This window comes from Anomaloglossus baeobatrachus, chromosome 5 (genome assembly GCF_048569485.1).
Source record: "Anomaloglossus baeobatrachus isolate aAnoBae1 chromosome 5, aAnoBae1.hap1, whole genome shotgun sequence".
Lineage (NCBI taxonomy): Eukaryota > Metazoa > Chordata > Amphibia > Anura > Aromobatidae > Anomaloglossus > Anomaloglossus baeobatrachus.
Genome location: NC_134357.1, coordinates 74,959,227 through 74,973,155, shown reverse-complemented (window position 1 = coordinate 74,973,155; position 13,929 = coordinate 74,959,227). Strand labels below are relative to the sequence as shown.

General features: G+C 44.1%; 1 protein-coding gene across 1 annotated transcript in view; it reads left to right on the top strand.

The window, feature by feature from the left end:
- Positions 1 to 13,929, top strand: part of SEMA4G (semaphorin 4G) — a 351,753-nt gene that overhangs the window by 281,802 nt on the left and 56,022 nt on the right. Inside the window, exons 8-9 of the mRNA XM_075348593.1 lie at positions 482 to 639; positions 12,733 to 12,896. Coding sequence (XP_075204708.1) covers positions 482 to 639; positions 12,733 to 12,896 — 322 coding nt within the window. The remainder of the gene's footprint in view (positions 1 to 481; positions 640 to 12,732; positions 12,897 to 13,929) is intronic.

Sequence of the window (13,929 nt, the reverse complement as noted above, 5' to 3'; positions counted from 1 at the left end):
CCCCCTACCCACGGAGGGGAGAGAAACATCTCGGCTGCTCCCTGTCATCGCTCCCGGGATCCCCGTCCAGAGCAGCGGTGGTGTCCCAACCTCACCACAAACCGTGGGTGGCGTCACGGACCAACTTCCCAAACCCCAAAAACTATCCCCTTTTCACTCACGGGCGAGGAGCACCGCTCGAGTCCCCGGATCCGGCCCACCGCTTGAGCCGCCGAGCAGCAGCAGCGCCGGACCCGAGCGTTAGCGAGAGCACAGCGGCAGCGGCCTCCTTCCCGCCCGCGACACTAACCACTGAGCCACCACAAGACTGCCGTGCAAATAAATGCTATTCATACATAAACAGCGTTCACATTATTGCAACCGTGATCGGTGTCTTCAGGGCAGGAGCACAAGGGCCTGGTCACCCTCTTACTTACGTATGCAGTCTATGCATTCTGTTTATTTATCTAAAGTAAAAATATATATGTTTTGTCGTTTTCAGATGCAGAGTTTGTGACTTCTACGTTGGTCCCTGAAAGTTTAACTACTGCCATAGGAGACGACGATAAAATCTACTACTTCTTCAATGAAAACCTCATGGAAGAAACTTCAGAGTTTCTAGTTAAGACGAAAGTAGCAAGAGTGGCTCGTGTGTGCAAGGTAAGAGACGCTGGTATAGTCCCAATGGCATAATAGTATTATTATATTGTGCAGTAGTATTTCTGAACTAAGTCAGTTATTGGAGGCAAACTACTGCTAAAATACTATATGTGAAAATGAAAATATCTTATTCATATTTTCACCTTACTTTTATTATTTACTCTGCTTCTTTAGCTTTTCTTTTGGTGTCACACGCACAGCAGTTCTCAAATTATTTTTAAATCCAGGTTTTTTCTACCAGTCTTATACAAAAGCGGATTATGAACACTTTTTACCTTTTTGCAAAAATGTATACACTAAGTACCCTGTTATTTAGCACTTGCAATTTATTTATTTATAGTCAGGGTATTTTTCATGCAATTTTCTCTTTGGTTTTTTTCTAGTCTTAAGGCTGCAATTCACATGCTTAATGTTGCATGTTTACTGAACATTGTTTCAGCTCAGTTTTTTTGTGTTTTTTCTATATTACAGCTAATTGTCCTGGTCCTTCTGTGGATTTAAAGGGGTTTTCACGTGCACATGTTCTGTATATAAATATGTGGGGAAAACCATCGCCAGATCCCTTAACGGAGACATACGTTTTTGAGAATAATAAAAAAAAAGTAGACAGTTGAAATTCGACATCCGATGTCATGGAAGAATGCAGTTCTCCCTTACACATTACACTGTGTGCAGAATTATTAGGCAAATTAGTATTTTGATCACATGATACTTTTATACATGTTTTCTTTCTTCAAGCTGTATAGGCTTGAGAGCCAACTATCAATTAAGTAAATCAGGTGATGTGCATCTCTGTAATGAGGAGGGGTGCGGTGTAATGACATCAACACCCTATATAAGGTGTGCTTAATTATTAGGCAACTTCCTTTCATTTGTCAAAATGGGTCAGAAGAGAAATTTGATGAGCTCTGAAAAGTCCAAAATTGTGAGATGTCTTGCAGAGGGATGCAGCAGTCTTGAAATTGCCAAATTTTTGAAGCGTGATCACCGAACAATCAAGCGTTTCATGGCAAATAGCCAACAGGGTCGCCAGAAGTGTGTTGGGCAAAAAAGGCGCAAAATAACTGCCCATGAATTGAGGAAAATAAAGCGTGAAGCTGCCAAGATGCCATTTGCCATCAGTTTGGCCATATTTCAGAGCTGCAACGTTACTGGAGTATCAAAAAGCACAAGGTGTGCCATACTCAGGGCATGGCCAAGGTAAGGAAGGCTGAAAAACTACCACATTTGAACAAGAAACAAGATAAAACGTCAAGACTGGGCCAAGAAATATCTTAAGACTGATTATTCAAAGATTTTATGGACTAATGAAATGAGAGTGACTCTTGATGGGCCAGATGGATGGGCCAGAGGCTGGATCAGTAAAGGGCAGAGAGCTCCACTCCGACTCAGACGCCAGCAAGGTGGAGGTGGGGTACTGGTATGGGCTGGTATCATCAAAGATGAACTTGTGGGACCTTTTCGGGTTGAGGATGGAGTGAAGCTCAACTACCAGACCTACTGCCAGTTTCTGGAAGACAACTTCTTCAAGCAGTGGTACAGGAAGAAGTCGGTATCGTTCAAGAAAAACATGATTTTCATGCAGGACAATGCTCCATCACATGCATCCAACTACTCCACAGCGTGGCTGGCCAGTAAAGGTCTAAAAGAGGAAAAAATAACCTGATCTGAACCCCATAGAGAACCTGTGGTCCCTCATAAAATGTAAGATCTACAGGGAGGGAAAACATTACACCACTCGGAACAGTGTCTGGAGGCTGTGGTGGCTGCTGCACGCAATGTTGATCGTAAACAGATCAAGCAACTGACAGAATCTATGGATGGTAGGCTGCAGAGTGTCATCATAAAGAAAGTTGGCTATATTGGTCACTAATTTTTTTGGGTTTTGTTTTTGTATGTCAGAAATGTTTATTTCTAAATTTTGTGCAGTTATATTAGTTTACCTGGTGAAAATAAACAAGTGAGATGGGAATATATTTGGTTTTTATTAAGTTGCCTAATAATTCTGCACAGTAATAGTTACCTGCACAAACACATATCCTCCTAACATAGCCAAATCTAAAAAAAAACCCACTCCAACTTCCAAAAATATGAAGCTTTGATATTTGAGTCTTTTGGGTTGATTGAGAACATAGTTGTTGGTCAATAATAAAAAGAAACCCTCTAAAATACAACTTGCCTAATAATTCTGCACACAGTGTAGTTGGTCAGTCAGTGACTCTGAAATCACTGGGTTCAGCTAATTAATATCTAACATAACCTAAGCTCTACGGTAGAACAAGCTCACCAGCAGATTCTTAGTTAACCCCTTCACGACCATGGACGGATCTTTCCGTCATGGATCGTGTCCCAGTAAGCCCCGCCCCCTGCCGCGGGCAGGCGGCGTGGATCGGCACACATATCAGCTGTTTTCAACAGCTGACATGTGTGCCTACATGTTCCGAGTGGAATCGCATTCCACCCGGAACATTAACCCCTTAGATCTCGCTGCCAATGTCTGGCAGCGAGATCTATATGCGCGCGGCCATGTTTTCTACTTACCGCCGCCCCCTCCGGACGTCACGTGAGTGATCACGTGACGTTCGGTGGTTGCCATCGTAGCACAGGGTCATGTGATGACGCCTGCTGCTATGAAGTTTCACGTTCATTCTGCCTCGGCACGGAGCAGAGGAAAAAAGAAAGTGACTATTTCTGCTGTTTACAGCGGTATAGCTGTGATCAGCAGATAGCGATCAGCAATCGGATTGCTGATCGCTATAGCCCCCTAGGGGGACTAGTAAAATAAAATAAAAAAAGTAAAAAAAGTTTTAAAAAATTAAAAAAAAAAACAAAAAACCCATAAGTTCAAATCACTCCCCTTTCCCCCCATTGAAAATTAAAGGGTTAAAAAATAAATAAATATACACATATTTGGTATCGCCGCGTTCAGAAATGCCCGATCTATCAAAATATAAAATCAATTAATCTGATTGGTAAACGGCATAGTGGCAAAAAAATTCCAAACGCCAAAATTATGTTTTTTGGCCGCCGCAAGTTTTACGCAAAATGCAATAACAGGCGATCAAAACGTAGCATCTGCGCAAAAATGCTACCATTAGAAACATCAGCTCGAGACGCAAAAAATAAGCCATCACTGAGCCATAGATCCCAAAAAATAAGAACGCTACGTGTTTCGGAAAATGGCGCAAAACGTGCGCCACTTTTATTGGACAAACTTGTGAATTTTTTTTAACCCCTTAGATACAAGTAAATCTATACATGTTTGGTGTCTACAAACTCGCACCGACCTCAGGCATCATACCCACACATCAGTTTTACCATATAGTGAACACCGTGAATAAAACATCCCAAAAACTATTGTGCCATCACACTTTTTTTGCAATTTTTCCACACTTGGAATTTTTTTGCTGCTTTCCAGTACACCATATGGTAAAACTTATGGTTTCATTTAAAAGTACAACTTGTCCCGCAAAAAACAAGCCCTCATATGGCAAGATTGACGGAAAAATAAAAAAGTTACGGCTTTCGGAAGAAGGGGAGCAAAAAACAAAAACGGAAAGTTCCCCGGGGCTGAAGGGATTAAAGGTAACCTGTCAGGTGTAATATGGACCTAGCACCATGAGCAGTTCTGTGTACATACTGCTAATCCCTGCCTAACCGTCCTGTATCTAGTAGCATAGATAAAGAGATCTTTAGAAAAAGTATTTCTAAAGATCTTATATCATATGCTAATGAGCGCAGGGACTAGTCACAAGGGTGTTGTATACCCCGAATAGTCTGCCCTCTTAGCATGATTGTACGCTTACAGGGGTATACTAACATGCTATCCAATGCAGCATCACAAGTGGTGCCGCGCGTATCTGTGTTGGCTGTGACCGCTCTTCTGAATGCCGGGCACTTCCAGTCATGCACAGGAGACCTCTGTGAAGCCAGGATGCTTATACCTCCTGTCTCCTGTCTCCCTGGTCATATTGGATTATTTGATTAGGGTTCAGGTCAGTCCCTATGTTTGGATGATCCTGGACAGAGAATTGGTAAATAGTGAGACTTGCCGGGGTATAAAAGGGATGACTATATACTGTCCTAGGGCATATAGATGAATGGAATAAATACATGAAGGTTCATTAGAGCTGGAAAATTTCAGCTTTGTTACATAGCATATATAGGTGACCCATCACTTTCTTTATTTTTGGAATCAACATAGATTGTTAGCGGTGAAACCAAATTCTATGTCTCTGTTCTGTAATCGTTCCTGACCCACTAGTGAAAAATAGTGATCTGTTCTAATTCGAGTTGCTGGCACGTCTCCGCTATGGAGTAAAGGCCCCGTCACACTAAGCAACATCGCTAGCAACATCGCTGCTAACGAACAACTTTTGTGACGTTGCTAGCGATGTTGCTGTGTGTGACATCCAGCAACAACCTGGCCCCTGCTGTGAGGTCGTTGGTTGTTGCTGAATGTCCTGGGCCATTTTTTAGTTGTTGCTGTCCTGCTGTGAAGCACAGATCGCTGTGTGTGACAGCGAGACAGCAACAACTGAATGTGCAGGAGCAGGTGCCAGCTTCTGCGGAGGCTGGTAACCAATGTAAATATCGGGTAACCAAGAAGCCCTGTGCTTGGTTACCCGATATTTACCTTTGTTACCAGCCTCCGCCGCTCTCACTGTCAGTGCTGGCTCCTGCTCTGTGCACATGTAGCTGCAGGACACATCGGGTTAATTAACCCGATGTGTGCTGTAGCTAGGAGAGCAGGGAGCCAGCGCTAAGCATTGTGCGCTGCTCCCTGCTCTGTGCACATGTAGCTGCAGCACACATCGGGTAATTAACCCGATGTGTGCTGTAACTAGGAGAGCAGGGAGCCAGCGCTCAATGTGCGCTGCTCCCTGCTCTCTGCACGTGTAGCTCCGTGCGCTGGTAACCAAGGTAAATATCGGGTTGGTTACCCGATATTTACCTTAGTTACCAAGCGCAGCATCTTCCACGCGGCGCTGGCGGCTGGTCACTGGTTGCTGATGAGCTCACCAGCAACTCGTGTAGCGACGCTCCAGCGATCCCTGCCAGGTCAGGTTGCTGGTGGGATCGCTGGAGCGTCGCAGTGTGACATCTCACCAGCAACCTCCTAGCAACTTACCAGCGATCCCTATCGTTGTTGGGATCGCTGGTAAGTTGCTTAATGTGACTGGACCTTAAAATGGCCTCGGAAGATCTCTTTATCAAACATGTTTCTGGTGTTAACAGGAGGGAATAAACACGTCTCGTCCCAGTTGTTCCAAAATATCACAAAATAGGCCAATTTATAAAACAATCCATAAATGTATAAATGTTGTCAGAAAAGAAATCCATCTGAAACATGTTTTCCCGGTGATCTCATTGTTGTTTTGTTACACGCCGAATGCAGACAGATGGTAAATAGCTGAATTTCTTATCAATTTGTAAAACATTTCCTCCTGCTGAAAAGAGATTTCACAAAGCGCAGACATTCAGCACGTGTATCTGTACATCGACCTTGTGTTGTGACTGCCAAACGACCAAGTGGGTATTTGGTTACGTCGTCATTGTTTGTGTAAGATGTGGAGGCCATCGCTGGACACAATAATTTTGACCATTTTATGAAATGAGGAAGACGTGGCTTTCATCGAAAAACAGTGCCATGTTTGTCCGTGGGTTGTTTCTGGTATTGCAGATCCATCCCCATTCATTTCACTGGTGCTGAATGCCAATAGTGAACATGTTTATTATAGGATAGCGGGGCCTATACGAGGGAAAAAAGTGTTTTTTCTTCTAATATAACTATTTGCCTTTGCTAAAAGCATCAGATGTACCCATGATATAAAGAAAAAAATATGTTATAAGAATATTTTTGCATAAAGATTGATGGATCCATTATTTTTTCTTACTGCACTAAGCATGATTATACCTTCATTTACAAGTCCATGATTATGTAAAACACTCCTTCTGGTGAAAATTGAGTCATTAAAGAAGACAAACCACCAGGATGTTCCTATATAAACTAAAGCCAGTGCTATACTGGTGCTATCATGCTGATTCTATACATACCTTTAGTTGTGAGATCGGATGTATACTTTCTGAAATATAGGTAAGTAAAGTTTGTGAAATGCACTGTTATTTGATTGATAGCAGCTACAGAATATATAATAGGTGGGTCGGGTTTTGCTAGTTATTCCCGCCCCTGTCTACCTGCCTGCTCTTCCTCTCCCTTGTACTTCCTCCCCTTCTGTCCACCACCCCCCACCCCCGGCCCCCCTCCCCATCCTCCCCTTGTAATAACAGAGACAGAGGAGGAAAGACAGTCAAGCAGACAGGGGCGGGAATAACTAGCAAAACCCGACCCACCTATTAGATATTCTGTAGCTGCTATCAATCAAATAACAGTGCATTTCACAAACATTACTTGCCTGTATTTCAGAAACTATACATCCGATCTCACAACTAAAGGTATGTATAGAATCAGCATTATAGCTCCAGTATAGCATTGGCTTTAGTTTATATAGGAACATCCATAGAAAGTCCTCTTTAAGGATTTTTCTCATTATCGATATTTAGGTGTGTGCTGTTCCCCTGCAGCCTAAATTCTTGTTTTCCAGAGGGTACTGCACTCCTGCATTATTAACAGCTCATGCCAACCACATGGGCGCACATATAGCCTGACCTGTGGGCTCACCAATGCTGTAAGAAGAGGCTGCTTTACCTCTGGACCTTCAGAGTGGTGCAGAAGCAACATTACTGGCAGGATTCAATGATAAAGCCAGCTTCAGGGCAGCACTTACAAGCTGTTTAGCAAAGAGCTTGTAAGTGTTGCACTCCATACCTAGGAGTCCCGGTCACCACTAATAGACTGCAGATGTGGTCAGTAACCTACACAACCAGCAGTGATCACTAAACAAGTGCCAATAAGGTGTAAAGTTGTTTGATTTTATAATCCCTTTGCAGCTTTAATCTTCCATGACAAACCCTTTATAGCAATTTTTTTTTTGTTTGGACTTCACTTTACAGGGATTCGGAAAGCACCTATTATGCTGCTGATTTTTACAGAGGGCGTGATGAATAAGTGACAGACGCTGGTTTCATCCCTCCAAAAAAAAATGGCAGCGCTCATCAGTGAGTTGCCACAAGTAGAAAAGTCCTTTTTTTCCCCCATACACGGCAGAGACACTGAAGTCTCCACCTGTATCGTTTTTGTTGAGCTTGGCACAAATCATACAGGTCAAAAAGCGTATACATAAAGCGTACCCATGATCTTGTTGTCTTCATCCCCCACAAATTAATGTTGCTTTTAGTGCACGTACAAGCCTAATGTCCATGAACTCTCCTGTCTCTTATGCTATGTAACTTGTCATCCATGTGTTCTTTTTTATCTGCATTCCACCAGCACTATAGGTCTTGGAACTCCCCTCCCTTCCACCTCGTCTCCCCTCATGCTTTGATTATACACTAAACTGAAAGCTCACCTCTCTGCTATACCTCTATGCAGTTTGTCGTACTGGAGAGCAAGAGTAGAAAGACAAAGATTTGCCCCCAGTACCTGTAAGCCATCTTGGCATCTCTGCAGCTTCACATAGATTACTTAGCGATTGTGCGCTCAAAGTCAATGGGAACCTTTGTCCCCACCACCTTTTTTCCTGTGGAAATAGGAATATATTGATAAACAATACTAATAAATCACCATGATGACCTTATTGTAGATGCAAGCCAATGCCTGGCAGGTCACACTTACATATTTGCAATGTACATCACAGGCTGATTTGCTAAACAGTAATGAGATTTGTTGACTTTTTAAAAATTATTAAATACAAAATGCCTAAAATTTGTTTTTAGACACAAAAAGCCTGCTCACTGCCCGAAATACATGTGGGACTGACCCACTAGATCCTGCATGGATGATCCCAGGAGAGGACGTCCATGATTCAGAAAAAAGCAAAATATCCAGTGGATCACAGGCAAAATAAGATAAAAAAGCTTCTTTATTTCTTACATTTAAAAGTCCATTTCATATGGAATCCAGCAGATACAGGCAGGAACAAGGCAATAGTAATACAATTCATGCAACGCGTTTCGACATATTAAATAGTCATACAGTCTTATTCATGGAGTTATTCAAGGGGTACTTCTCACATAGCAAGATCGCTGCTGAGTCACGGTTTTGGTGACGCACCAGTGGCCTCATTAGCGATCTCGCTGTTTGTGACACTGAGCAGCGATCTGGCCCCTGCTGTGAAATCGCTGATCGTTACACACTGCTCTGGTTCATTTTTTGCTCGTTGCTCTCCCGCTGTGAAGCACACATCGCTGTGTTTGACGGCGAGAGAGCAACGATCTGAATGTGCAGGGAGTAGGGAGCCGGCGTTTGGCAGCCTGCGGTAAGCTGTAACCAAGGTAAATATCGGGTAACCAAGCAAAGTGCTTTGCTTGGTTACCCGATATTTACCTTAGTTACTAGCATTGCTTATTAACCTGATGCGTACTCTGGCTACTAGTGCAGGGAGCCAGCACTAAGCGGTGTGCGCTGGTAACCAAGGTAAATATCGGTTAACCAAGCGCTTGGTTACCCGATATTTACCTTAGTTACCAAGCGCAGCATCGCTTCCACGCGTCGCTGGGGGCTGGTCACTGGTGAGATCTGCCTGATTGACAGCTCACCAGCACTCATGTAGCGACGTACCAGCGATCCTGACCAGGTCAGATCGCTGGTGGGATCGCTGGAGCGTCGCTAAAGTGTGACGGTACCCTAAGACTATATGACTATTTAATATATCGAAACGCGTTGGATGAATTTTATTACTATTTGCCTTGTTCCTGCCTGTATCTGCTGGATTCCATATGAAATGGACTTTTAAATGTAAGAAATAAAGAAGCTTTTTTTTATCTTATTTTGCCTGTGATCCGCTGGATATTTTGCCTTTTTCCAAAATTTGTTTTTGCTCCAAAATTTCAATACGGCGGTATGGCTGGGATTGGACAATGCCAACAGATAATGCATATCTGTACATTTCCACCTCTGCAAATAGCTGACTTGGAGACATTGCACAATTTCCTTGCTGTTTTGTGATCCTGATCCCAGATAACGTCTGTTTACCATGTCAGGAATGTAGGTGTAGTTTGTGAGTCACCGGAATGGCCTCCATTGCTCCGGCTGGCGTAGAGTTATGGAGAAGGACACAGGACTTTTCCAGAGAAGCATATTGCATGTTTGAACACAATCCTGGCATAGCTCCATAAACTGTTTATAACCATTTTAAAGTATATAAACACGACATCTTTTAAACTTAGGTAAACCAAAAGCAACTTTTATGTTTTGTTTTCAGTCGTTTGATCCACTTGTAAAGTCAAAATTTGCAAAAGATGACCAGCTGACCCTCTGCTGAGTGCACAGATCCAGGCTCCATGATGATAGTAATATATGTCACGCTAGGTATGGGGAGATACCAAGCAAATGGTGAAATGGGAGGGAAACCCTGTATCTAGATAAGGGAGAGATGGTGACCCTGGATCCAACATTTCACAAGCCCTTGGCTCTCCTGACCACCCTAGATAGGTTCTGCATCTACCATGTTTTCCAAAAATAAGACATCCCCCAAAAATAAGCCCTAGCAAGGATTTTCAGCATTTTCGGAGCAAGGCTTAGATATAAGCCCTGCCCCGAAAATAAGCCCTAGTCGCGGATCAATAATGAAATGTCCATGCAGCTAAGTTTAAAGATAATGGAGGACACTTCATTATAGACAGTAGACACCTCAAAATCATACTCACCAGATGCCGAGTAGAGGACCTGCAGTGTCGCACCCCCACACACATCCGATCTCACACACACACAAACAGATCACACACAATCAGGTCACACACACACACGCACCACATCTAGCGACACCGATTTCTTCTCTCTGGCAGAATCCTGAGAGGCTGTGCGGTGGAGCGCAAGGACCTGCCGCAATGCTTACTTACAGGACCTGTGACACGTGACTTCCTGCCATCATTCCCTGCTGCCGGAAGCATTTTTTAACGCTGCATGTGATGAGTGAGTGACTGAGTCAGTCAGTCAGTCATCTGATGTGTATGTGTGTCGGCCAGAAGCAGGGGAGGACGGCGTGCAGCACCCACCGGAAATCACAGGGAGGACCTGAGAGGCATGCAGACGTCTGTGTGTTGCAAGGATGAGTCTCCTGGGAAGTGGGGTTTGCTTTTTTTGGGGGGGCTGTACACTTACCCCCAACCATGTTTCTCCAAGAATAGGACCTTCTCCAAAAATAAGCCCTAGTGCTTTTTTGAGGGGGCAAAAAAAGTATAAGACAGTGTCTAATTTTTGGAAAAACACAGTATGTGCCGAGCAGGATACCTGGCCCCGAGTTACTCTGAACTGGGTTGACATACAGTTAGCCATTTACAGAACATTTCCGGGGAAGATTTTCTTTTCTTTTGACACACTACATCTGAAAATGTTTCGCTTTAATCCCAGTGAGAGCCATTAAGTAACCACGAATGGCTCTCCCTGGGGGACCTGCACACATCATGCAGTGAAGCGAGCCTGTGCGTTGTGGTTGTTTCATGGACGAAACATCCGAGCATCTGTGATACTCGGCCGAGCACCCCGATGCTCGATCATCACTAATAAGAACCAATGTAATATATCTTATTGTTCAAATTTGCTTCTTCTTCAACTGTTGAGACTCTTCTCCACCCCCATCTTCCTCTCTGAAATCAAAGAACCTGAAAAGCAAGTCAAAATTACAGTTCCTATTAAAGTCTATGAGAAGGAAGAGAAGTTAGAAAGAGGAGCACAGTGAGAGAACAGGCAGAGGCAGAGAGGTGTGTAGATGTTGCTGCAGCTTCTAGTAAGTGATTTATATTACATCAGTGCTGGATTCCTAGCTACACTTCTTAATACTACTATATAATATACTCTATGCTATTGTGTACTTTGTTCCTCCAATTAGCAGCAATTGATAGGAATTACCTCAAGTGTGTAGAAAACGGTGTCCACCCATATCCTGTCCACCGCCATTAACTTGAGAACGGCGGCAGCTATAGGCATAGAAGTGGTGTCTAGGTATAGTAAAGTAGCCATGCGCTACGCAATGAAACCACCTTTAGCGCCACCTGGTGGAAAACAACGGAGTTAGCATTTTTATCTCGAAAACGGAACGAGGTAGAGAAAAATGTGAATTAAAAAATTGTAGGGCATCATCAATTCAATACGAATCGACTCCTTGCATAGAGAAATGTTATCATTAGAATGTGTAACACTCACAAGGCTGCGGACGTGAAGCGATACCTCATGGAGACGTTCCTATAAGTCACTGGGTATGATACCACTTTTATGCCTATAGCTGCCGCCGTTCTCAAGTTAATGGCGGTGGACAGGATATTGGTGGACACACTGTATACAAAGGTTCATACCAAACAACGCACACCGAAACTAGCAAAAATAAACAAATCTATTATTTACACATTGGCAGAAGGAGAAAAAAAGCACAATAAAATCAATAAAAAAGTTAACGGAGGTCAACCCAAATGTAAATATAATCATATTGATGGTACCTGCTCCAATGCAGCCTATACTACAAGGGTCAGTGGATGTTTAATATCTGCCGATATTTGGGCTTCAGTAGCTCTTTTGCAGCCGTCACTCTCTGTATACCATGTAGTATATATTGTGCAATGCTGGTTTTATTAAAATAATTAAACTCCTATAACAAAGTGTTAAAGACGACCTGTCACTTGCCAGAAATGTTTGTTTTTTGTTACCTGGTGTAAATACCACTGTTCTCCTGAATCTGAATTTATTTTTTGTTCCTGCACCCTTCCATTCCTGAGAGATGGCACCATCTACCTTGAATATAAATCAATTCTGTAGTGTGGTCCAAACGGAAACCAACACAGAAGAGTTGGGACCACGGCTAATAAGACTAGAAGGGCCTTATCTCAGGAAGAGAGAGGCGCAGGAGCAAAAAAGAAATTAAATCACAACCAGAACAGCGGCATTTTTGGCAAGTGACAGGTTCTCGTTAAGATTTGGCTCACCTCCTGCGTGTAATTTATATGTTAGAAAATATTAATGCAGTTTCCTTACAATTTCAGAGTGATTTAGGAGGAGAGAAGATTCTACAGAGGAAATGGACGTCCTTCCTGAAAGCGAGATTATTCTGCTCTAGTCCGTACTATGAAACGCTAAAGAGTGTCTACACCTTGGATCTGGGGAAGTGGGATGAAACCATCTTCTATGGAGCCTTTATTTTTCAGTGGTATGTTTTCTACCTCTGTTACTTTATATCAGCACTAAATCCATAAAGAGATCAAAAAGCTATCCATCTATCTATCTGTCTACTGTGTTTCCCCAAAAATAAGACCGACCCCGATAATAAGCTCTAGCAGTAATTTTCAGCATTTTCGGCATAAGGGTTAAGTATAAGCCCTACCCTGAAAGTAAGCCCTAGTCGCTGTTCAATAATGAAGTGTCCATGGAGCTAAAAAAGGTAAAGCATACTGCAGGAGACTTCATTATAGAAAGCAGACACCCCAAAAACAGAGAAGACAGAAGACCCTGCAATCATATTCACCAATGGCTGAGTGGGAAGACCTGCAGTGGAATGCATCATGGACCTGCGGTGGAATGCATACATCAGATCAGATCGCACACGCAAGCACACATTAGATAGCACACACAGTTATGTCGCGGGCAGGGAGGACGCCGCCGCCGCTGCTGCGCTCGCTAACGCTCAGATCCGGCGCTGCTGCGGCTGCTGCTCGGTGGCTCATGCGGTGGGCCGGATTCGGGGACTCGAGTGGCGCTCCTCGCCCGTGAGTGAAAAGGGGTGGTTGGTTTTGGGGGATTTAGTCCGTGACGCCACCCACGGGTTGTGGTGAAGATGGGCACCACCGCTGCTGGTGACGGGGATCCCGGGAGCGATGGTAGGGAGCAGCTGGGATGTTGTTTTCCCCCTCCGTGGGTAGGGGTCGGTGGTCCCGGGGCCCGGTGGTGTGACGGGGAGGCAGGGTTGGTGAGGTGCAGGGTTGCAGGGACAGCACGGCGCGGTGCCGGATGGCACGGGTGTACTCACTCAGTAAGAGATGCACAAAGTCCTCGGTAAACCAAACGGCTGGATGGACGGGTCCCGCAGCCGGCTGCAGTGTCTCTCCCCGGACAGGTGATGGCGGCTGTCTTTCCCTGCACCTTTGTGTACTTGTTTGACTACGATGGATCCCCAACGGTAGTCCGCTCCCCGGTGTATGGATGCCGGAGGAGCCCGTTTGCCCGCAGGCGCTGGCCCTTGGGTC